Source organism: Meriones unguiculatus, chromosome 10, assembly GCF_030254825.1.
Source record: "Meriones unguiculatus strain TT.TT164.6M chromosome 10, Bangor_MerUng_6.1, whole genome shotgun sequence".
Classification (NCBI taxonomy): Eukaryota; Metazoa; Chordata; class Mammalia; order Rodentia; family Muridae; genus Meriones; species Meriones unguiculatus.
Window position 1 is genome coordinate 44,424,525 of NC_083358.1, and position 26,259 is coordinate 44,450,783.

The 26,259-nt window shown below is 42.5% G+C and overlaps 1 protein-coding gene across 1 annotated transcript in view; it reads right to left on the reverse strand.

Annotated features, from left to right (window-relative positions):
- Nucleotides 1-26,259, reverse strand: part of Rnf150 (ring finger protein 150) — a 287,377-nt gene that overhangs the window by 41,798 nt on the left and 219,320 nt on the right. The window contains 2 exon segments of the mRNA XM_060393328.1: nucleotides 13,171-13,381; nucleotides 23,807-23,903. Of these exon segments, the coding sequence (XP_060249311.1) occupies nucleotides 13,171-13,381; nucleotides 23,807-23,903 (308 nt within the window).

The following is a 26,259-nucleotide window of genomic DNA, read 5'->3' on the forward strand; positions in this document are numbered from 1 at the left end:
TTCTACTACATTACAATCAGTACTATGTCTACTCTGTCTCTACTGAATGGGTTAGGGACCCTGCGTGGCTTGTTTTCTTGGCCACAATTCCTTCCTACTGAAAAGGGGTATGAAGGGAATGGTGTCCTATAGTTCAAGGTCAAGGGTTGGTTCTGCCCACCATGACTCCATGTAACCCCCATATTCTACATGTCTGATTAATAGTACTGCTTTGTTTTCAACTTTACACATCCCAACTGTTCAGACAGAAGGAGCCTGTTCTTCACAACCAGTCACAGCCCCCTACCCCCCCAGTGCTATACAAATAGGAGAAATACAACAATTAGCAGTCAAGTGGTGGGATAACTGAGTTAGAATGCCTGGACGATTTGTGTAGGTTTATTAAAGGCTAACACTGGAAGGAGACTCAAGGCATGGTGGCAAGTTCACAAACATAGGCTGGACAATGAGCTCCAGATGTGCAGGAAGCCTGGGAGGTTTATTGGTTTACAGGGTTTATGGGGACAGATAACTTCTTCCGGCTTTTCCCACCTCCTCTGTACTTTTCTGTTTCTCTAATGATCTCAGGTTCCTCCTCAGGGCCTCCCCAAAGCAGGACCACCTGCATGGAATTCTGTCCTTGTTGCTGGCAGCAGTGGCTGTGAGTGGACCAAGAGTGCTGTAGTGCGCTTAAGACGGAAGGGGAAGAGATGAGAAACTGACAAAGTCTCACTTGTGGCTGGGCTGCCAGGAACAGAAAACTACATGCAGGATGTACAAATGAGCAATTTTCCAAAATCATGAAAACTCATGACGGAAGCATTCTATCCCAATGTATCTCAACATGTGTTCACAAGGCTGACCTTCTGGACAAGCCTTCTGGGAGTCCCTGGAATTTTGCGCAGGGGTTATGGCCTTAAATTTTCCTCCCGTAGCCAAAGAGCTATTGTCCCCCCTTCTCTTTTTTGAACTAACGAGTGCTCTCCAAGCCCCTTATGTGCATGGAGCCTGTCCAAAGCTGGAGAACAAGACCAATTTTAAGTAGCAGTGCTTGGCACTTCACCTCACATCTGGGTCACATCTGTTTGAATCTTAATTTCCTTACAGGAGTGCAGATCTTATCCAAGCTCAAAGTAGGCACTCACATATACTAGACCAAATCACCCACCTTGTAGCAAAAAAATGGATTTTTACAAGTTAACGGCATAAACTTCCAGATTAACTTCCACAGAGTGCTTTAGCTATTTTAAGAGTGTCTCATAATTGCTTTTTTCCTCAAGATTCTTGAGAAGTTTTATGACCTTTTCCATAACAGAAAGTTGTTTTGAGATGTGCATAAATTGTAAATTTAAAATTTTAAGGTATCATGCAGCTACTATTTGATAAGATTACAGGTAGTAGTGAGTTCCTTTCTTTTTCTTTTTGACTTCAAAATATAAAACAAAACATCTTAAATGTTTATTTAGGAAAGAGCCTACCCCTATCTCTTTGATTGTTGAATGCTATGATTATTATTGACCCAATGCTTCCTGGTAGCATAAAATCAATACATTCTCTGAACTTATATTTTTGACAACTCTGCAGACATAAGCATGCTCAATATCACCAATAACAAGTATTTTATTGTTAACAGATGTCAGCCCACAGTCTTCAGGGTTTCCTTCTTGTTTTCTGCTTGCACCTAGTTTATTTTAGTCACAGAGGAATGTCTGCCCGAGACTATTTCCAATGTTTTTTTTCCAAAGGATACTTTGTCAGTGATGGCAAGTACAGTATAGAGTGGTTGGAAAGCCATCCCCACCTGGAGGCACCCACCTGTGTGAGGCTCCATGATACCAAGGAAGCATCATTAATTCTGAAGATGCTTGTAAAGCCAACCCTTGAGCCCCCATCCCCCAAAAGCTGCTAACCTGGCAAATAGAAGCTGGGCCACTGAGTATTTCACAGTGCAATCAGACTTTATACACCAGTGCAGTGAAAGATCAGGCTACCTTTGATTTTCTTTTGGTGCCTCTAAGAGAAAATATCCCAGCAGCAGGCCAGAGGACATGGGCAGCACAGAGCTGATGGAACTCCTGATACTTTTGCCCTCAGGACTTTGACTATGAGTCCAACATCAGAGGTATATTTGGTATCTATCTCACAGCTGAGAGTTGGCAAATGGATTTAGATATAATGTCTCTTTAAGGAAAGGATGCATATTTAGACACTCAGATGACTCCAGAACAAGATAGGAGTATCCTTAGCATGTACATGTAATCACAGCAGATCCTAAGTGTGGATGAATAAGTATGGCAACTCTAAGCATGGGTGTGTGAGCTCAGTAGATCCTTAGTGTAGATACTGAGAGGGAAAGTGCCAGCCATACCTTAGAAAAAAAAAATCACTGTATATATTGTGGGAGCCATAGGTGTGCATGTTCTTAATCATATGTATTCAAGATATAAAGCTAAAAAGAAATAGGTCCTACCATTATGATCCCTTTCTAAGTATCAAATTCTCAGACTATATATAGTTTAGAGAGAAACTGGATCTCACTATGTAGTCCAGGCTGGCCTGGAGCTCACTGTGCAGCCCAGGCTGGCTGACATCTTTCTGCTTCTACCCTTGAAGTGCCAGGATCCAGAATGTATTTTCTCTCTCCTTCCTTTAGTAGACTTGGAAGACCATATCATCAGAGGTTAGCAACTAGGTTAATGTTTTAATCTTGGCTGCCTTGAATCCAAGGAAACTGGAAAATATAAGCTTTGTTTCCTCTCTCTTTTTTAGTAATTAAGTACTTAAATTTGTGGCTCCAAAGGTCTATTTTCTTAGCAAGAAAACCAAATTTAAAATATTTTGTTTAGATTTATTTTATTATTTTCTTGTATGGGTCTTTTGCCTGTATGTTATATATTTCTGCGCACTAGATTCGTGCCTGATACTTGAGGCCAGAGAGGACATCAGATCCAGTAGGCCTGGGGTTTTAAATGGTTGTGAACATCATATGGGTGCTAGGAATTAAAGCTGGGTCCTCTGCAAGAGCAACAAGTACTCTTAACTACTGAGCCAGCTCTCTAGCCTATTGGAAAGCAATGTCAATTCTTTCAGTCATCTTTTGCTCTGTTGGTTCAACAATTCATCTTGGTATCTAAGATGTTTAAAGTATTTTATCTATTCAAAGCACTACCTTTTTTTCTAGTATAATTCAGGAATTAGTAATTACACTGCTGGAGCAAGTGGATATAATGTGTAAGCTGCATGTCAGGGCCGTAAGTTCTCCACAGCAGAGGAACGACTGATAAAAGGGTCAGTCGCTTCTTGCATCCCAGAGCAATTTTATCTTCCAAAATTAACCTCTGTGAATATCACAAGTGAGGCATGACAAGATGGAAAGATACCTGTATTTTCCACAGATATTTTTTTGGGAATTTGGAGTCCTGTTTTCAGGGATTCAACAAAAATAATTAGAAAACCAAATACAGAGAGTCACACTAATATATTCATTTTGAAAGTTCTCAAAACTGAATCCAAGATAAATGCAGCAGTTCAATGACTGAAGAGACTACTCTATTTTAATGCTTCCTTGTGAAATTAGCATCAGAGTATATATGATAAAGGGTAGGTTAGCAGTTATGTGGTAAGAGATTGTCCTGGGTTCATTGGCCAGATATTTTGGGGTAAGAAGCATTTGGTTTCAAACCCTCATTTTAGAAAAACATCTCCTAGAAATTGCAGTGGTTTATATGTTGTCCCCAAAGGTCCATGACTTGGCCCTCAGGATGAGGATTTGGGGAGATGTTTGGAAAACCTTTAAGACATGGGTCCAGCAGGAGACCCTTAGGTCATTTAGAGTTGGGGGTCTCGAGAGGGTTTGTGAAACCTCACTGTTTCCATGTTTGATAATGTGATCTGTCTTCCTCACACAGGTTCCTGCTATCCACCATGAAGTGATGACACTAGTGTGGGGGACTGTCTGGACTTCCAGCCTTCCCAGCGGTGGGATACATATACCCTTTCTTTATAAACTCCACCAGTGCCAGGTATCTCAGTACAGTAGGAAAAACTGTCTGACATGGGGCCCGGATGAAAATGACAGTTCTCCGTTTGTCCTTCAAGGTTTGTGAAGCCCAGCAAACTCATTCCTTTACAGCTTGGGTGGGTTATAGACTGCACCCAGGGAATGGTAGGGTACTGAATGAACTAGGGTTTGCAGATGGCAACAAAAGCATGCATACCCCAGCCCTGTAGGTACCCTATATTTCATCTTGTTTGTTTTGAGACAGGATCAGGCTCACAGTCCTCTTGTCTGACCTGCATGCTGAAGTTAGAGGCATGAATCATTGTGTCTGGTGCATCTGAAGATTGTGTCTGGTGCATCTCAGACACAAAAGACAAAGCACAGGGCTAGAGTTGCAGTTCAGTGGTAAGGTGCTTGCCAAGCATGTGCAACGCCCTGGGTTCAGGCCCTGGGAGAGAAAAGAGGGGCATATTTAAAGATTAAATAAAACCTGTAAAGTTCTCTGCAAGATCCTGAGTACATGGTATTTATCCAATAGTGGGAGTTCCTCTGCTTCCCTTTATACAGTAAGAACAACCTTAAAAAATGCTTACCATGGACCAAGTGCACTCACATTTTTTTCACTACATGTGGAAAGTATTATTACTCCCTTTTCCCTCTGGAGTGTTAAAATAAAGGGTGAGCAGTTTGCCCAAAGTTGCAAAGTTGCAGCAGGTGGCAGGGCCGGGCCGTGGCTAAGCCTTGTGACCAAGGCAGGCGTGTATATCACAGACAGGTGACTTCAGAATGTTTCCCTGCTGTTCAGCAAAAGCCACATGCCATTTCTTTCCATCTCAGACCATTTTCTGATGCCTTGTCGGGTGAAGTTTTTCTGTCATGAGGCTTGGTCAATACCTAAAATTAGGGACTGCTTTCATTGTTAGGGAACATGTGGTTCTTGCAGATGTTAGGGAGTCTCTAGGTCCCCAGAAAAAATGAGGGGATATGCAAATTGAACTTTGGAATTCTTTCTCTGATAAGCTATAGTTTCATTTCCAGAAGTAATCATGGATCACAACCAGAAATTTCAGTTATCCTTGCTGAGACATGTCTAACCAGTGTGACACACAGTTGAAGGTCCTGCATATGTGTAGGTATGCAGGTAGGTTATATGTGGGTGTATATGTCTGTGTAAGTGCTGCTTTAGGCATAAATTATGTAACATGTTTATAAACATGTGCACATATAAGTCTGCATGCAGACTTTTGTGCATTGGTAAGGTGTCTACCTCTGTTTTCACAAATGCATATATAGTATGTTTTTTGGATTTATTCAGCCTACTGTATAAATTATGTGCTAACTTTATAACAGGGATGATGTTGCTGCACTAAGTTTGGTTTGTCAAATCCAATTTTCCAATTAACTGCTTGTTTAAATAACAGCAGCAGTGCTATGATGGATAGTCCCTAAAAAAATCCGTTCCACTATTCTTGCTGCTCAGCAGGCACTCGAGAGCAGTCAAGACTCTTCTGTGCTGAGAGCTCAGATTGATGTGTACATTTTTATTTATAAAAATGAACAATTCATTTTATTAATTTTTTGATGGGATTTCAGCCATAAATCTACTGACTGTCTCTGCCCACTGTGGATGGCAGCTGTCAGGGAGAGCATTAGCTGCGTGTGCTGTTGGCTCGTAGGTGCTCATATTGCTTCACCTGCAGGACTTCACCCACTGTTTCTCTTAAAGAGAGACAGTAGCAAAGTTGAAAACAGCGGCCTTCTGTGAGACATGGGCCACTGGGTGTGAAGGCAGTTCTACTGCCTGACACTGTTCCTAATCTGAGTTGCAAATCTGCAGTCAAGTGCAGAAGATATGACTTGACTCCTGACTGCCCTGACTCTGGTAGAACTAACTGTTGCCATGAGGGAAGAAGACACATCTTCCGGATCTCCAGGGTGGAGATTCAGGGTTGTCTGCAAGCCTTTCCATATTTAAATGTTGGCTCCAGCTGAGCTACAGTGGGTGGATTATCATGAACACAGCACAGTATCATGTGCTGCACTGTGGTGGAGGACACATGCTGAAGACAATACCTGGAATTCTTAACCGTGCTGGATGATGATCCAATCTCTCAGGAATGGTTATTGGTGCATGCACAAGCATGCAAGTGCACACACTGGTACACTTAGTGTGTGTGCGCGCACATTTGTACATTTGTGCATGAGTGTGTACAAGGGCATATGTAGACTGAATCCTGGTGTACACTCTAAAGGAAGCTATTAGAGTGAGGAAGTGTGCCTCATCCTAACATTCCCAGACATGTCTAGACTGGGGAGAGGGTATTCCAACCGATAAAACCACACATGGCCCCATAGATACTGCGAGGAGAATTTGGTTAAATCACAAAAGCACAATGTATTTTCTTTTTTCCACAAGTGTTCCTTGCAATTTTCTCACCCCAAAGGGAGAGATCAGTGAGGACCACCACAGAGGAATCCACTGAATTAGATATTTTTGGAGATCTCATTGTTTTCTTTATGTGTCTGTGTGAAGTTGTTTGCTCTAAATTTGGAGATTTATGTCAACAGGCATTTTAAACACTTTTGTCCTCTGAAATCCACTTACTGCAGCAAAGAACAAGACACAGAAGATCTAAACTAATGAGTGAATCCATAAATTAACTGCCTGAGGTCAGTGTGTGGAAAGAACTACTTGAGGTAATGGATGGAGCCACTATCTATTAAATATGCCTGAACATCACTATAGCCCAGATATGAAATGCAAGGTGCTCTGATCTCTGCAGTTCTCTGAGTACATGCATAATGCCTGCCATAGGTGGAGGCTTCCACATTTGACAATCCATATAACCAACATAGAGCTCTGCACAGAGAGGACATTCTTTTTAACCTTCTGGGAACTGACTCTAATGGGTTGCTGATTGCTTGGTGAGCTAAGCAATGATAATACTGATGACCTGAGAGAGCTCACTGGAAGTGATGCTACAGGAGTGCAGTATTTTAAACGAGATCATGCTCATGAGGACTGTAGTTAAAATCTCAGTCCTTCTCCAGTGATCAATTAGTGAGAAGATAAATAACTACAAGCAAGCCTGCAGCTCTGACTCCAGAGCTAATGAAATTTTGAGAAGAACAGGGTGACGTCAGTTTTCAACCCCACAAGTAAATGATTTAGGATCTAGCTTACAGCTATTAGGCCTTGGGAAAACATGAACAGTCTGTCAAGAAATTTCAAAGCTAGGGAGATGGCTCAGTGAGTAAGCGTGCTTGATATGCAATCAAAAGGACCGGATTTTCAGTCCCCAACACCCATATACAAATCTGAGGGTGGCTCTGCACCTGCCTGTTACCCCAACTCTGTAGGAGACAGAGACAGGAGATCACTGGGGCTTGCTGTCTTCTAGACTAGCTCCAGGCTCAGTGAGAAATCCTTTATGAAAGAAAGAAGTAAAGTCAAAGACTGATAGAGTAGGACATACACACATTCACTCTCTCTTTCTCACACACACACAACAACAAGAACAAAAGTCACAAAGTTAGCACAATGGCGATTTATCTTTTGGTGGGGTCATCTTCCTATTCTGGATTAATATAAACCATTAAGAGTGATGCTGACAATTCAAAACAAGACTAAAGGGCTTACTAGGCTTACAGTGGCTTCTGAACATTTGGTTTCATGATGCTACTAGGGTTCTTGCAGAAATTTATATACAGTTAGGAGCCTTTCTCCAGGGAATTTCCCACTGCTGCTGCCTCTGCCCTTCATTTCTCATTGCTGCTCTTATTCCCGTTTCTCCTGTGCAACATGCATCACATCAATGACTATAAACACTAAATCTCCAGTCCATTTCCACAAGCATTAGTCACCCTCCTCCTTGCTTATAACTTGTGACTAGTTTATCATTTTATACTTCTGTTCCCATGGGAGTAGGGTCTCAGTGTTATAGCACAGGAGTCAGACATAGAGCTATGTGCCTCAGCTTGAGTGCCCTTGGGAGACATATTAAATTTTTCACCAGCAGGCAAAATACAATGTCTGTGCCATACTACAATCTCCCTTGCCTTCTGTTATTATTGTTGGTTATCTTAAATTTACCATATCCAGGAAGTTGTGGCACATTCCTTTAATCCCAGCACTCAAGAGGCAGGAAGATCTCTGTGAGTTCAAAGTCAGCCTGATCTACAGATAGAGTTCCAGGATAGCCAGGGCTACACAGAGAAACCTTGTCTTGAAAAACAAACAGCAACAAAAATTCACCATATCCATCCATCCATTCATCCACCCACATCTCATCTATCCATCAATCATCTATATCTATTATCCATTCATTAAACCATTCATCATCCACCTATCACCCATCCACCCACCTATTCACCCAATGACTCACCCATATGTATAGATTCATATGTGCTGAATCTAACTGTATGACATAAACTCTGTTAGTAATTGGAACATAAAAATAACTTTCTTGTAAGCAGAGGCTGCAGCTTGTACCAAGGCCAGCTGTGCTGCAGTTTCAGCTGTCTCTGCAAACAGTCTTGCTGTCCGTTTTACTTGAATATGGACAGATGATGGAAGCTGCAAAGTTCCTCTCTAGTCTTGAAAATGTGGCCTGGGGAGAGCAGAGGGCACAACTCTTACTGGGTTATGTCAGAGGTGCTGGGAGGAGGAGAGTGGTAAGAAAGTCTTGGAAGTGAGGATGAAAGATTTTGAGATATCCCAGTGACAGACAAAGCCCTCCCGAGGTAGTAGAGATGCTACCTAAGATGGAGTTACGGGCCTGGAAACGTTGTTAGGAAGAACCTGCTAGTGTAGTCACCTAAGAGAAGAGAAGGTACAAGACTTGTGCAAAGTCACAGCAATAGGCAGAGGCCAAACCATAGAAGGTTCAATTTCCTACCTGAGGCTAACAAGCCTTCCTTTAGAATGTAGTCATCATTTGACTTTTTTCCTCTATAATTCTGTGACCTTCTGAACCCCTCTCTCTGAACTGTTAAAGCCAGTCCTTAGCTTATCCAAAAGGCATCCCCAGCTGTCCCTGAATTCTCAGGCTTTGAATGATGGAAGTTTGGCACAATTTGACAATTGAAATGCAAACAGAAAGGTTATCTCTTTTCTACCTGGTGCTGTTGGGACATCCAGGTAGCACTGACCTGCCTGTATGTTTTCCAGCACCCACAGGGCTGCTGACTTACTGCTCAGGGTCACAGTTTTAGAAAAGTACAGCTCTGCTCTTTGGCTCTGTCCCCATCTTGCTCTGGTAACAGCTGACAAAATACAACACACATTGAAAGTGAGGCAGCATTGTGAGGATTTAATCAAATTAGAGATGTGCTATCCATGAGCAGCTTGGAGTGGCTGAGACAAAAAGTCCCAGTAACAAACAGGTTTAATCTGCCTGCGAAGTCTCTCCTGCAAGGTAGGTTTCTTCTGGGTGGACCGAGTGTGTCAGATTTAGGGGCAGTGCTTCATGTGGCCATCTGTGGTTACAGCTGATGAGTTGTCTCTTGGCCCATTTGTGAATCTGCAGTTTGTCAATTTTCCCTGTCACAGGCACCAGACGCACAAGACAGGAAACCCTGGGAGTCTGGCCCGGAGTGGACTTTCTGAGATTGCCAAGTGCTTTTAATTGAGGAGGAATGTTCCATGGAATGCCCCATGGACTGAGGACTGGACAGCCTCCATGTGGGTGCACTTGATGATTAGGGCATGTGCTGGCTGCAATGCTTTCTGTTTTCACCACATCTGCGCCTCTGTTGAGACAGTCTCTGAGCTGGAGAGACGCGGAACAAGGCCTGGTGCTGCCCGAAGGGCCTGACACACACACACACACACACACACACACAGAAGCATGGAGACTCGACAGGAGCGAAGTCTCCAGCTGCAAACACTTCATTTTGTACAAAAGTAGTCCACTGTGGCTTGCCAGTTTCCTGGAGAAGAGATAGCAATGGGGTCCCTCCACTGAGGTGAGCTGACTGATTCTTTTGTATGTCACAGTGGAACATGCACACAAATTAAAGTGTTCATCTTTCCTGAAAAGATGTAGATCTTATGGCCACTGAGGGAAATCATCTCATGGCATATTAATCCATAGCTGAGGACAGCTACTCTGTCATTTTTATTTTAAAGCGAGGAAGAAAAGCAGCTGTAGCTATTCACACTGGCAACTCCCTCATAGACAATGGCATGCTTCGTCTCAGGGTGTTTACTTCTGAACACACCCATGTAGAGTGTACTCACACAGAACCTGCAAACTTTGCAAAAGCAGTAAAGGATAGTTGTGTATCTGAAATAAAGTATGATGCTTATACCAGAACTCTCTTGTCTTAAAGTGACTAGATTCCCAGAGCTCAAGGCCAGGTTCCCTGAGAAAGTCCATATTACATTCCTTTCTCTTGTGTTTATGTTAAAGTTGAGGTCAGAGTGGGCCTTGGGGCATTTACAGAGATGCTATTACAAGTAATTAATCAAGTGATTATTAAAAAAACATCATGGGACTTCAAAAATGGTAGTAAATGCCACTTCTGGCCTGAATAGGAAAAAACACAAAACACATTTCATCATGAAGAATCCCCAGAGAGCTGTCAGTTGGGTTCCCTGGATGAGAGACAGGGAAGCATTTCAGAGCTAAACACATACTCCCAAATAATCTCTTTGGAAGTTCTGTCCATAATTAGTTTGAGGCATGAGTCTCTGGAGGATCGAGGCTGGTCCCTGTGACAGTTGCTAGGATTGATGTGTCACAACAACTTTAAGTATTGCATTCCTGTGTTCAACAATGATTTTTGCCTTGTGAGTGAATTTTGAAAAGTATGAGTGGCACACACGTGTGTACATAGAAATACACATATATGAGGTATGTGTGTGTATGTATATATCTATTTCACATCAAAGGACTTATCTATCTTAAAGCTCTTTTAAATAAGCAATTTCACAGTTGACATCATCTAAATATGCAGTTTTCAGACAAGGAGTGTTAACACACCCAGACAATAATTCTTCTGTGTTATTCTAAGACTCTTCCTGCCTCAGTTTCTCCTGAAGAGATGTGGGAAGCAGGAGAAAAAGGCAGGGACTTAGTTTAGCTGGTAAATCATTTGCTGAGCACAGTGAAGACTGAGGTTGAGCTCATGTAAAAAGCTGGACATGGTAGCACACTTATTAATCCTAATGCTCCTATAAAAAGGTGGGAGACAGAGACCCAGAATTCCTGAAGCCCATTGGAGAGCTGGCTTGTTGTGAACAGCAGCCACTAACAGAGAGACCCTGCCTCAAACAAGGTGGAAAGAGACTACAAACATCTCACATTCTTTGGCCTCTACAAGCACAGTGTGGCACGTGTGCACTGAATTTACACCTTGTTCCAAAAGTGCTCCTGGAAGAATGAGGGGACCATAAGAAACACTGGTTACCAAAACCAATTCTGGGGTAAACAGGATGCAGAGACTTGAGAGAGACCTCAACACAGATCCTTCTCTTGTAAGGAACAGGAATCAGAATGGAAAGAGCTCAGAAGAAAACATGAAAGTAAAGTTTTTGAAATTACAACTCTTTTATTAAAAATAAATAAATAAATGATGCCGGGCATGGTGCATAGCACTAATTTCCTTTCATGTTCCTTCTGTGGACATTCTGTGGGAATACTAAAGTCAGAGGTCAGCACTCCACATCTGCAGTGTTGTCTTCCCTCTGTCAGAAAGCAGAGCGTGATGGGCTGGTGAGATGGCTCAGCTGGCAAAGGATCTGTCGCCAAGCCTGACAACCTGACTTTGATCCCTAGAGCCACACAGTGAAAGAAAAGAAGCAACTCTGGCACATTCTCCTGTGGCCTCCACATGTGCACTGTGACATGTGAACACACCCCACCACCCAAACATAAATATTAAAAAAGAGAAAACAGATCATATTAATAGAAATAACTATTTCTGGATTGGGGTACCCCACCTGAGGTCTCTTTGAAAAAATTTGTTTTAGCTTTCAATCTTTCAATAATTAAGATTATAGTTAGGCAGAAAAATACTAGTCTTTATATCTTAGCCTAATTTTATGGATTCTATGAAAATCACAAATATGTAAAAAAAAAAAAAAAGAGGTTGATGTCAATGGAAAAAAGGCCAGGATGATTCAATTTCATTTTCTACCTTTCCATACTGAATACGTTGCTTCTATCAAGAGAGAAAACACACACACACACACACACACACACACACACACACACACACACACACACTTTATTTAAAAGTACATTATCTACCCACTCTTTTAACTTTAAACTTAACTCAGTTAATTTGTATGCCAATTTTCTTAGAACTCTTATTATATTTGACTAAATAGTAGGTACTTTAAATTTTAGTTTCAAACTCAGTACTCACACAGATATTTAAATATTTGTATGATAGTTATCAGCAAACAGCACAGGACTTACTGACCATCTATGTAGAATATCCAGGAAATGTCAAATGCCCATCTAAAGGAATGGCATAAACAATAGCACACATTTCCCATCCGAGCTTGATGGATTGCTTGATCTCAGATATCTGAGGCTAGCTTTGGCAGCATAATAGGATCCTGTCTTTTAAAGAAGTAAAATAAAATTACTAAAATGAAGACGTGCTGTGTACAAGTGAGTCCCACAGCAATGGGAAAGCTGCACACAGATTAGACAGGCTTCTGTAGGCACAGGCACACTCAAGCGTGCCCTCTCAAGTATGACACACACTTGAAGTGGGTGGTGGCTTTGTCTCTGACACTCCTTTCTCTTACCTGCTGTCTGACATCAGAAGGCAGGCTGCCCTTCTCCTGCCTCAAGGAAGGTGTGGTGTCAGAAAGCTTAGGCAGCTGCTTCCATTGCATCCATGGCCAGGAAGCAGAGAGCAATGAACGAAAATGTTCAGATTTCTGCTTCCTTTTCATTCAGTCTAAGACCCAAGCCCCTGGCATGATGCCACCCATCGTTACAAGGTTCTTTCCACATCGATAAATTTAATCTAGACAGTCTTTAACAGGCAGGCCCAGAGGCTGACATAATCTGTTCCTTCACAGGCATGTTGTATAGGCTTGTCTTCTACATAATTCTAAATTCTGTCAAGCTGACAACAAGCATCACACAAAAAGATACTTTTATTTGTTCTCCAATTCTCCTGAGTCAATTACTCTGGGAGGGGAAGTTTTTTGGGAACACAGTACTTACTGTTAGTTGTAAAGATGGCTTCTCCTTCCTGAGGCACAGGATCTGGGTCCTGGACTACCTGAAGGGCCCCCACTGTCCGCACAGCAGGGTCCAGAGTGACTGAGCTTTCATTTACAGTAGTGTCGCTGGCTCCTGTGATCTGATTGGTTGGTGGGCCACCTATAGAGCCCTCAAAATCGATGGGCAAGTCATCCATACAGTCAGCATTGGGCTGAGGGGAACAAAAATGGACGCGTCTTAGAGCACATTCTCATTTTAGATATGCAGTGTCTGTAGCTTGAATATTTTGTCTGAATGCAAAATTAAGCTCCTTTTACTGTTTTGTTTTTAAGCCACTTTATTTAAAAATTGTTTATGGAGTTTCATTGTCATGGAAAGATCTTCCCTGCTTTTTTTCCCAAAGGTTCCCTTTAGATATAAGAATAAAGATTTAGTTTCAAGTGTTTCGAAATCTGTATATTTAAATAACTAGCTGGGAGGAATACATGATCTTTATTTACAATGATAAAAGTAAGACTTTTTTTTATATAGGGAGTTTATTTCCCCACACAGGATGAGCTGGCAGCCTGCCAATTATTGTTAGCCTCATGCAGTGTTTACAAACAAGACATGAAAGTAGGATGGAGAAGAATCTTACTCACTGGGAATTATACAGTGATGTTACATGCATTCACACACATGCACACACGCGCGCGCACGCGCACACACACACACACACACACACACACACACACACATAGGTTGGAGGCTGCTTTTTTAAAAAAAAAAACATGAGCCAAAAATCAGCTGTAGAAAAATACTTAACATGGTCCTAATCACATATTAGACAAACACTTTACTCCCCTTCTCCCCAGTTTTGTCTCTGTCTCTTTTCTTGTTGGAGGCTCCTGCCTCCAATATGCAGCTTTGGCTGCCTGGAACTTGCTCTGTAGTTTTCTCTGTTTGTTGGTTTGTTTGTTTTGTAAGTTGACTTCTTTGTCACAAAAGATAATAATTCCATGTTATTTTGCTCTCAGAGTCTGCAAAGCATGACATCCAAGGCCAAGTGAAGAGATTTCTTTGTTTGCACTGAATGGACACCCCAAAGATAGTGCTATATTCACAGATCAGTAAAGGAGGAGCCCTGTAAGTCATGGGCATATGGAGAACACACAGGAGATATACAGTGCGGTGTGTGGGCTGCCTCTTGAGGATCACACTTGCAACTGTCATCTTGAATCTGCCATCATCCCACAGTTCCTCAAAGCCAACTCATTCTTTTTGTCTGTTCTCCTGCCCCTTTGCTTTTGCTCTCCCTATCAGAAGTGAGCTAATTTATCAATAACTAGCATGTCAGAAGTCAGGCTCTAGAATGACAAGTTCACTGTTGACTATATTTGTTGATTTTGAATGGGAACAGTCATTCTTATCAACATGTTCTCCCAACTATCAGTCTCTCTGTATCCATCTGGTCTTCTTTCTCCTTTGTGCTCTGTCACCAGAGGCTCCTGTGTAATAGCATCAACAACCACAACACCTACAATAGCAACAACATCAACACATCAACCACAACCTCAACAACCGCAGTATCTACAAGAACCACAGCATCGTCAACAACCACTTCTATAACTACATTCACAAGAACATTGATAACTACAACATCAACCACTGCAAGGATACCAACAACAATTACAGCAAGAACACCGTCAATGACCGCATCTGTCACCAGCACAAACACAGCAAAACAAGAGTCTTCTTTTTGTATAAGGAACAGGGTATATGAATTGGCATGACAAAACACACTGTACAGCCTAGCCCAGCTTTCTTATTCTGGTCTCACCATCAGCCTGTGGGAAGAGAGTACACACGTTTTCTTCATTCAGTGTTTCATCTTATACTGTCTGTTGGTATAATGTTCTTTTGAAATGTATACACCTTGCCCTTGTTCATTCAAATGCGGATTCCCTCCCCCCCACTCTCTGGTTTCAATCTGGATATTGCATTGTGACACTTATTCTATGCAGCCTGTCTTAACTTTGTGTAAACAGGCCAAAATAAGGCAACTAGATACAATGTTGAGCAAGGAGAGGGGAGGAGCCAGAGGACAGGACATGAGTGAGGGGAAAAAAGGCCGAGGGCAGAGCTAGGAGAGCAGAGTTGGGAAGGGATCTTGGAGCTACATGAAGAATGAACTAGACCTAAGATTTACAAAAAGCAAATATAATGGGTAAAATCTAAATGTTAGGAAACTATGAGGGCTTGGAGGTTTAGGAGGGAGTAACTATTGCCCAGCATTGTGTTCTAGGTTGACTAAATAAACCCAGTCTCTGTGTGGTGATTTGGTTATACAGCTCTTTAGGATTAACAGCAGCTTTACCAGAAGATATATCAATAGTAAATATTAATCGACACATACAACAAATGGCACCAAACTAATCTAAGTATCCACACCCCTTAAATCATACTTTAACATAATTTGGTGGGGGGAATAAGCGCCCAGTGATAAACCCAAACTTAAAACCTAAAAACTCCCAGGTCAATTACTGTCTCTTTAAGAGAGACTCTTAAACCTACCCAGGAGCAAAAGACAGCCTCCTGTGGGCAGACCTGAGACTTCCATAACAAAACTGGCTTCTGTTGCAGTTTAACTGAGGGGTAAACAAGCATGGTTCCTTTATACTGTGGCTGGCTCAACTGGCTCAGCTCAACAGCCATGGCAGGAAAAAAAAAAACTGGAAGCAGACAAACCTCTAGACAGAGTTTGGCCTAAACTGCATCTAAAATAAAAAATTGCCATGGCAAAGGGTGTTTTAATCCCTTCTGGCTTCATTTTGGCTGTCATAGTCATGGATCTGGTTGCAAAATGTTTAATGGTGTTGGTTCTTCTCCATGCCTTCTCCAAGAAAATTCAAGGAGAAAATGGGGAAAAAGCCAAGGATTGGAATACTAAGTTACAGATAAGAAAAAAGGGCGCTCTTCCTAATAATTAGATTAATAACGGCTAAAATTCAAAGCTCTTTGGCTTGAAGATTCCTGTCAGTTCTTTCTGGTAAGGGTCCTCCAATTTACTGAAACATCAACTAAATTCCAAAAAAATAACCAACTGGGCTTTGTTTGTTAAAGTGTAAATTGGTACAACTGACCCCAAACTTAAAATTTTCTTGTCTCTTTGTTTGATTTTCATTTAAAGGCTTTGGGTTACATCGATGTTAATTTGAGAAAAAATATTTAAACAAGTTGGTGAAGGCACATGCCTTTATTCCCAACACAAAGTAAAAAAGAAACAGGCAGATCTCTGAGTTCTGGATCAAGCTTATTTACATAATAAAAGCCATGATGGTGACTTCTGCTGTTTAGCCATTTTCAGAGATAGTCAAAGATTTAAAATGACAAAATTTTCCTTAAGGTTACCATGTAAATTCTTTTTTCTTAATAATAGATGTTATGTCCTTATTGATCCAAAGGTTAGATTCACATCATTTTAGGTTTATGTAAAGAGAGATAATGTCACACTGCTCTGGAAACTACCTTATTCTTTTCAATGTGAGACATTTTCATGGGGGAAAATGTTGGTCATGCATATGTAAAAAAGACACAAGAGGCTTATAGATGGCAAAGTACATACCAACCTAGTGTAGTCCTAAAAACTCAAAAATTATATTCATATGTTTAAAAAGCATAACTTTCCACTCTGTATAAAAACGGGGCAAGCCAAAACCAATGTAAAAATCAGGGTACAAGATGCCTAGGATAGACTTAAATGCTAAGCGTAAGAGAGTTTATATGCTAATGCTAAGAGAGTTTATATAAAGTTTGGCTATGAAGGCATAACTGCCCATCCTGTATAAATAAGGGGCAAGCCAAAAAATAGCCCAGGTACAAGATGCCTAGGGTATGCTTAAATGCTAAAGATAATAGGGAGTTTATATAAAGTTTGGCCTCAAAGGCATAACTGCCCAGTCTGTATAAAAAAGGGGCAAGCCAGAAAATAGCCATTATCTTTGAACTACGTGGAGAATGAACCAGACCTAAGATTTCACAAAAAGCCAGTATAATGGGTAAAATCTAAATGTTAGGAAACTATGAGGGCTAAGAGGCTTAGGAGGGAGTAACTATTGCCCAGCACTGTGTTCTAGGTTAACTAAATAAACCCAGTCTCTGTGTGTTGATTTGGTTATACAGCTCTTTAGGATTAACTGCAGCTTTACCAGAAGATATATCAGTAGTAAATATTAATGAACACACACAACAACTGTCCCTCTGCTTAGGATGACATTTGCCTACCATCCTCCTGTTTCCATCCTAAGGTGGATGGAAACTGACCCTTCATGATTGCTAATCTCTTAATTCCCAGCAGCATCACCATTTCTTTTTTTTTTTTTTCAATGCAGTTTATTCAGGAACATTGAACAATCCTCCTCGGACCCCGGGGAAAGCCAGCCCACAGCTTAAATAGCCTCTGGGTAGCCAACCCAGGCGTGCCACGGGGGCAATGCAGATAGGTCCACATACATGGAAGCAAGCCAGATCCTCGGCCTTAGCCAAATGTGGAGTTGTTCGTGACAGAGAGCACTCACCATCGGGAAGGTGGAAGGCGGAAACCAGCTCCATCTTTAAGGCATAGCATTCCGCAGCTCTCTACAGTTCCCCCTTTTTGTTTTAGACGCATCAGGCAAGAGTAGAGGTCTGATCTCTGATATTAGAAATAAATTGGGACTTTGTACAGATGTTCATTTAGGTGTCATCCACCCAAAGAGCATCAGACCGTCCGATACCTTTTTCTCAGAGGCGGGACCTGGGGCATCAACCCGCATGCAATCAGACATGCTCTTCTCTGGGTCCAAAGCGGCTGACCCTGAGTGCAGTGCTTAGCCTCGCATCCTGAGCGTATCATTTTAGCTTTTTATGGTATCCAACCATGCTTGGGGAGAATGTCCTGCTTCAATGGCTGTAAAGGCCTGAATGATCATGGCTGCATCACACTGTTGTGAGACTCTAATCTTGCATATATACCACAGGCAAACCAAGGAGACCAACACCAGAAGGCCTGCTAACTCTCCCATGCCCGCCCATTCCTTCAGATGATTCATGGCTGCAGCAATCCATGTTGATAATCCTCTGGCTAGTCCTGCATCCACTCCGGTAGAATTTACTGTGACAATGGCCACTCTCAGCTGCTCCATCGTAGTGTCGAATTCTCCAGTCCAATTACCTAAAATATAGCTCGACAATTGTTTAGACAGATTTGCAGCGCAGGAAAAATTCTCATGTTGTATGCTAGTGACACAAAGTCCAGCATACTTTCATTGACAGCCAGGTTGAGCGATTTGCCATAGGGTATCAATTTGCTCCTGCAAGAGGTCAATCCTCTGATTGAACACCATCAAGCTTCCTTTTAGTTGAGCATTAATTCCTTTATGTACAACTAAGGCATGAGCTACATTGGCTAAATGATTATTCAGGGTTTGAGCAGTCTGCCCAGTATGACTCATGGCTAATGCCCGGGTGGTAGCTCCAACAGCCGTCAATGAGATGGTAGTAACAATGGTGGCTGTAGTTCCAAGATCCCTTTTCTGTCTGAAGAGAGTCATAGCGTGAGGGGCATCAATGGGCATAGGCACCCAGTGAGGCATGCGAGTAACCAGGGCATACCTAACTTTACTAGCATTCCAGCATTGGGCAAAAAAGCAAGTATCATTACCACAATTACTTGGCTCTATCTGGCTAATAATGAATAAAAATGGGGGATATAGACAAACAGGTGTGGGGGGATGCAGAATGAATAAAGTGTAATTGATGAAAAATTTAAGAAAAAAGGGAAAAAAGTAATTTAAGTACCTTAAATGACTTTCAAAATTGGAGGAAAACATGGAGTTAGTCAATTGGCATGGAGCACGTCTCGCCCCTGGGGGCAATGGTCTCCTGAACCTACTCAGACCTCGGACACCACCACTGCTAGTTCTAGAACTGACGCAGGATGTTCCAACGAGGGGTTAAGGCTTCTCATAATATTTCCTATAAGCATCACCATTTCTAAGGAGAGCTCCTTCCAAGGTCTTTGACCCCGTGTTGCCTCATATGAGACTTGGATTCAAGTGGTCGTTTGTTAAAGTGTTGTTCTTAAGACTCTGTTCACAAGACCACAATGAGCAGCACAGGCACATACCACAATGATTAGATGCTCAGTAAATAGAGATTTGAGTATTTTATGTAAGTCTCAGATTTCTGCTCTCAAAATTTAGGAGTATTAGAATCCTGCCATCATCAATGACTGGAGGATTTGAGAAAAAATACTTTGAAGTTCTGTCCAAACCTGGGATATGCAGGTTTTTGGGTGGAAGAGATTTCATTTTCTAGGAGCAGGCAATGTGAATCACTCTCATATACATCAACAGCCCACATGCATGTGCAACTGTGACTGTGCAATCTTTGAAGTTGTGACTCTGTTGACATTGGTGGTTCTCTTTTCTATGCCCCAGTTTTGGTACAGCACATTTTAACGAAGTTCTTACTTTGTGGATTGGGAGAAACTCTGCTCTGTCCTTTGCAGAGAAGAGGGAGCAGAGATACTTAGTGGAATGGTCAATGGCAGTAGGTGTGACAGCTTTGGCTTGGAATTTGGCCTCCCAATTTATATTCAGTCTATGGAGATAATCAGGAATTTTTCTACTTCTTGAAGAAAGGTAAAATCATACTGCTTAAATAAAGACCATACCCAAGGCTCTCTGCTAACAATCTTTGTCTGGGCACTGAAATTAAGGTAGCATGGGGAAATTCATCAGATAAGTCAGTGGCTAATGATGAGAAACTGGTGACTGCACTAGCTACACAGCATTTTCTGTTCAATGGGGGTTAGAGTCCTATTCATATCTGGAGAAACAATGATGTAGGAGGTGTTTCCTGACCTCTGACATCTAGATCTTGTGACAGTTGCAAGAAGAATTCAGAAAAACTACTGTTTTGTAAGAAAGACCTGCACTGGATGTGTACATGGGGGAATGAAGCATTACAGTGTAGACCAAGGATAAAAAACTTCTGGAAATAATGCAGCCTTCTCAGTTCACTCTATGAGTATATGAAGTTCTTTAAAATAAAAAAATTCCTCCTTCCTTCTCCCTTTAATATTTCTTTTGGCAAAATGTTAGGGGATTTTGCATTGCTATGAGGAACTCATCAACCATGAGATGTGCTCTCCTTGTTTAAGCCTATTGTGGGGGAAACACAAACTACAAATGTTGTCTCCAGCTCTTGGATTTTGACTCATGTTTATTTGTTGATTACCACAGCTGGTACATGTGCACTGAGCTAAAAACAAAACAAAACAAAACAAAACAAAAATACAAACAAATACAGTACTTCTAAAACAACTGGGTTTGAATAGTTAAATGGGTCAAAAACACAACTAAGTCATTTGTGACCTGATACTCTTCCAAGGGTGTATTGAGGTGTAATTCATAAGTATGATTTTGAGACTGATGGCATTCAAGACGAAAGGCTCCAGTTCTACACAAGTACTAAGCATAGTCAGGGATGCAGAGGTGAAGGACCAAGCAGTATCAGTGTGCAGAGATGGGCTCTTTCCATTGGTCCTTAAACAAGAAATCCCCAGAGATTCATGGGACTCTGAGGCAGGAGGATCACAAGTTAGAGACCAGCCTGGGTTACTTAGGGAGATTCTGTCTGAGCAAGACAGGGCTAAACTAAACTAGAGTATGAGGAAAATTAAGAGTATTTCTTTAAGCTGCCTTAAAGAAGTGTTGGAACTAGAAATGCTTCCTAATTAACACAGCTGTGTGCTGGACCCTGCAAAGTTTAAGAATGAAACAAATTATTGTACTGGTGCATTTTGGGCATAGTGCTCCCTGACAACAGCATGATAGAACAGAACTAAGCCCTAAGTTCCTCCGAGATCTGGAATCTGTCTTCGCCATGACAAATGAAAGCCTAGGGAGCCAGAAGGGTGGACATATGCCTTGATGCTTCTGGAGTAGCCACACCATGCGTGTGCCTCATTCTTCAAGAGAATGTTCTGTTCTATGGGGGTGAATATGGATGTGTTATGTTCCTCAGCTGGGCTTTTGAAAATCCTTGGCAAAGCCCAAAGATGTTACTAATATTTATTTTTTCTGGGAGTTGAGTGTGCTAAGTCAAATCTTACACAGACTTGTAAGGAATCAGAGTTTCAGCCAGAGTGTCCAAATGCTAAAAATTAAAATGTTATTTAGTTTGGAAGTAAGCCAAAAGGCCGCTCGGTATTTCTATTTTAGAAATATCAATATTTGGAATTCAACTAGAAGCAGCTTCTGAAGAAATTATACTTTCATGGGAAAAAAATCTGGAATCAAATATTTAGCACAAAATTTAAGTTCAGAGCAAGGGTTTCCTTTCATTCTTGTCCTGACCAAAGGGAGCAGGGCTGACAGGAAGGCCTTGACACTGTCTGGAGTCACAAGGAGTAAATGAAATGATGCACATTCCTATATGCATAAATGCAGGTGCACAATACACTTACGTAAGCACACGTGTGAGCACATACATGTAAGCTCACAATGCACACATGAACGAACATACATGAACTTGTCTGCACACACTCATTCACAGGCAAGCCCTTGCATGTTTGCACATAAGGGCACAAACACACACATTCATGTGAGCATAGCATGTAAACATGCATATGAGAAACAGATAGGGAGAGGTGCCAGAGCTAGGTGATAAGTGCTGGGTCTCCAAGATGACCAGCTTGTTCCTCCTGTGTTTCCTCCTCATCTTCATGGATTTGGTGGTTGCCTTGTTCCTCATTGGTCTGGAGAAAACAGTACCCAACAGATGGTGTCTCACCATTCCCAGGAGTGGTGTTTACTTGATGCAATCCTGGGAAAGGCTTTCCCTGGAGCATCTTCCTGTTGGCCTCTGTCTCCTACCAGCAGGGCTCCCTGGCTGACTGACTGGCTGGATCAGGACTTTATTGCACAACAGTTTCAGACCGATCAACCAGCCTGTCTGTCTTCAAACTGACCAACCCTAAAGTAGGGGAGAAAGACTTCAGAGGCTCACAGGAAAAGACTGGATATTCAGCTCCCCCCATCTTTTTCTCTGTGAGTTTGCTGTGTGCAGGTCTTTCTTCACTTCCAATAAACGCCTTCATTCAACTTTCTTCCCTGCTTGAGTTTTCTCTGCTGCTACCCCTGGTGCTTCAGATAGATCCTGCCTTTTGATTCTTTAAGTGGCAGAGAAAGCAAACTCAGCTGAGTCCACAGGCACAATGTGCACACACAGGGACACATATGCACATGCACACATTCATTTGCACACACACACATGCGAACACACCCATGCATCCAGGGAAGCACTCACGCACCGCAAGAAAACAGGTACTCATTTGCCTTCTTCCTTAAAATAATCAGTTACAGCCAGAAACGTGAACGACAGTCACCAGTGTCTGTGACATACTTCCTCTCATGCTCCTCATTCACCGTGACTGGCTGATCCTTGAAAGCACTGCACATGCACAACACTTGTCTGAGAATTTAGTACTGTGTGTGAAATCTCACTCAAAGTTCCCACCTGTTGAGTGGCTCTGTGTTTGTTGGATCAACTGCCATTGAGGCAGCTGGCACAAGGCAGCCAAGCCAGCCAAAGCAGGTCCAGGGCCATGCTGTTCAACAGAGCCCTCTGATATTCCCAATTAGCCCTTCAGCACACAAGAACACTTTGATATGTGATCCGACCCTCATTCTTTAGTAACATCCTGGACCATCAGCATTCTTTCTGTTCTTTGTCGTAACAGGAGTGGCAACTGACAGGTGGCAGCAAGGTGGGTGTGGGTGTGCAGGATTGGGCTGCCTTCTGTGTTCGGTTTGGAGGCTCCTTTCAGACAGTGCCCATGTTTTTTTTCCCTCACATCTCTCTGTGTGCTGCTTGGATTTGGAAGCCTGGCTTGTTTCCTGTCCTCATAGGTCCAGAGAGGACAACACCCAGCAGCTGATGTCTCATTAGCCACCGCTTGTGATATTCACTCAATACAATCCTGGGAAAGGCTTTCCCTGGAACACCAAGGCAGCTGGCAGGACTCTGACCCTAGAGAGAGTCACTAAATGTGAGAAAACACATGGCTGTGAGGAGCAGCTTGATGCAGGGTGGGTTGGATTTAAGTGACTCTGACTGCCTCTGACTTCTTCTTTGCTCAAAGTCTCCAGAGATGTGAGTTTAGCAGGTGCTTTGAGCTGCATTCTTCATCCTGGTCCTCTCCTCCCATTAGGCGGGGGTTGGGGGTAGGGAGAGCTCCCCCTGAATGCTTGGTGATCAGGAGGCAGCAATCACCCAGAATGAGGTATGTATATTACCCCAAGGACAAAGCAGGCATAATAACCAGAGACACTGTTAGCATTTAACTAACCCATTGCATGTCTTCTGGTGCCTCACATACCCCTGAAAAGATGCCTTTGAGCTAAACAAGCAGCAGCTTCCTTGACTCACAGATAAATGGTGGACATGGTATGATCAGACTGAGCAAAGGTGAGGAGGATGTTCAAACACAGAGTTCCTTGGATGATGGTAACAAAGGGGAGTAGAAAATCCAGGTAATAGGCTGTCTTCCTGTTTTGGGGACAATGTGAAAAGACAGACATGACAAGGCTCCAGGCTGTGCTGTGCTTACCGGGATCCCTAGGGCCTTAAGAATGTTCATCTTGCACATGGGACAGGTGCGATGGTCTAGAAGCCAGGGGTCAACACAGGACTTGTGGAAAAGATGCCTGGAATGAGAACCGTACATCTTAGAGCAGTGGTAACTGAGGTACTCCCTAGACTACTTCAGCCCATTGCCCTGTCCAAAGTCCCTCAACTGATGAGTGGCAGAGCTAGGACTCCTGGGCCAAAGTATTTCCTCATGCTAATTGACCTCAGATCTGCCTGGATAACAAGAGTGCCCTGTGAGGTTTGCAATGGACTCTTCCAAGTTTTTTTTATTTTATTTTATTTTATTATTTTTTTAAAGGTGGGGAGTGAGGTGGGGGAAAGGAAGAAAGAGAACAGGAAAAAGAGAAAGGGGAAAAGGGCTTAAAGGGGCCTTTGGAACTGGAATCAAGATGTTTACCTTATATAGTCAAGGACCTCTGGGAGAGAAGCAGAGGTATGTCAGCCACACCTAGCAGTAGGTAGGGAACTTAACAAGCCGTCCTCCCTAAAACTTTCTTTACCACAATCAGAAGCTATCTGCAAAGTAAAGGCTGATTCACATTCTTATGTGTCCTCAAACACAGAAGGGCAGAGGAGCTTCTGGAAACATCCAGTGACACAACGGGCATTTGAAGCTGTTCTGGAGGTCTGTTGGTTGACAAGTCAGAAAATGGAAAGGGCCCGTGGCTTCACTGTGGATAACATAACTGTCTCTCTAGCTTTCTGCTCAACTATATTGTCAGGATCAATGACAGTTGTTGTAAGGCCTCATCGGTCTGGCAGGGGAAGGCTATTCTGAAGACAATGCACTATCTGAACTTCCAGCCTGGCTCAGGAGCCGGCTTGGAAACTCCATGAGCAGTTTTTCACCAGATGCTTTCTTACTCCAAAAGCTACTCAAAGGGCAGAAGATGTTAGGACTTCCCTCCGGGGTCAGGAACAGCTACAACTCTTCATTTTCAGGAGGAAGGGTCATTTAGATCTGCCATCCCTGCCCAGATCTTTTCAGTTCCATAAGAAAGGTACACTATCTAACTAGAGAGGTTCATGTAGGAGGACACAAATCCTGAGGATGCTTACGCTGTCCGTGGGATGGGACCAGAGCTGAGAGCTCAGTTGATAATGCTTTTGCTGTGTAAGCTAGAGGATCCAAGTTTGATCTCCTGGGGTATGTGTCAAAAGCCAGAATTTGTAGCCTGTGCTTATCATCCTGGCCCTCGTTTGGTGAAGCAGAAACAGCTGGATTGCAAGTGGACACCAGTCAGCCAGTCTAAAAATGGCAATCCCCAGGTCTCAGTGAGAAATCTTGCCTCAAAAAAGATAGCTCCTGAGGCATGACATGTGTGGTTGGTTGACCTTAGGCCACATCACTCACACATGAGTGAAGAGCTTAAGATAACCTGAATATAACTCCATTTTGAAATAAAGATCTTGACTGGGAACTGAATTCAGGTACCAGGAAATATCACAGAAGTACACCTGGCAGAAAACAAAGTTAACTCTCCTAGCAACAGCCCCTAGAAAATATAACAGAATAAATGCTTCATAGAAAATAGAGACAAACTCCCTGGCAATAATCAATGGGAATGGGTTGAGAATCGGGTGGGAAAATTCTCCCCAATGTTTCAGATATGCTTTAGAAAAATAGCCATTGTGATTATATGTCTTAGCCATTGTGATTGTGTGCCTCAGAAAAGGTCACCCCGCCCTGCTAAACTTCACCCAATTCTGTAATGCCAAGACTTGTGCGCCCCTGCTTGCTGCCATGGAAACCCCCGGCTCACAGACTTTCCCTTTAAAAATCCTGTTCATTTAGAGCTCGGGGTCCCACTTCTCTACTGCTGCGCCAGTGAGACTTGGGTCCTGAGTTCGATCACTCTCATAATAAAGCTCTCTTGCAATTGCATCGAGTCATCTCCTGGTGGTCTCTGAGGGTCCCATGAACCTGGCATAACAATGAGCAGTACTGTGGCTGCACGATTCTTTTGCAGCTTCCTGCTCAGGATGCCCTGCAGATGCATTACTTGGAGCCATGCTTTCATGCATTCATTGTTTTCATGGATATATATACTAACACTTGTCGTATTCAACACTTAGAATTGGCAGAGAATGTCGGTGACTGTGCTCCTCTTCTAAAACTGAGGCTGATAAAATAACTTTGTAAAATAAAATTAAATGTAAGTAGATCACTTGTTGAAAATTCCCAGCTGAGTACACAGTTTGGGGTGGGAATTCTGTCAGAGTTTAGGTACACTGACACCCAGGGAAACGGCAGGGCTGAGAGCTGAGTGGTAGTCACCCCACACATAAAGGGGAGAGAAGAATGTTCTTGGCAGAATGAGGGGTATGAGCAAAATGGCTCTTGGAGCATCCAAGCTGTACAGTCTCACTGCAGTACTGTAGGAAAGACAGATCTCTCATACTGTTAGTAGA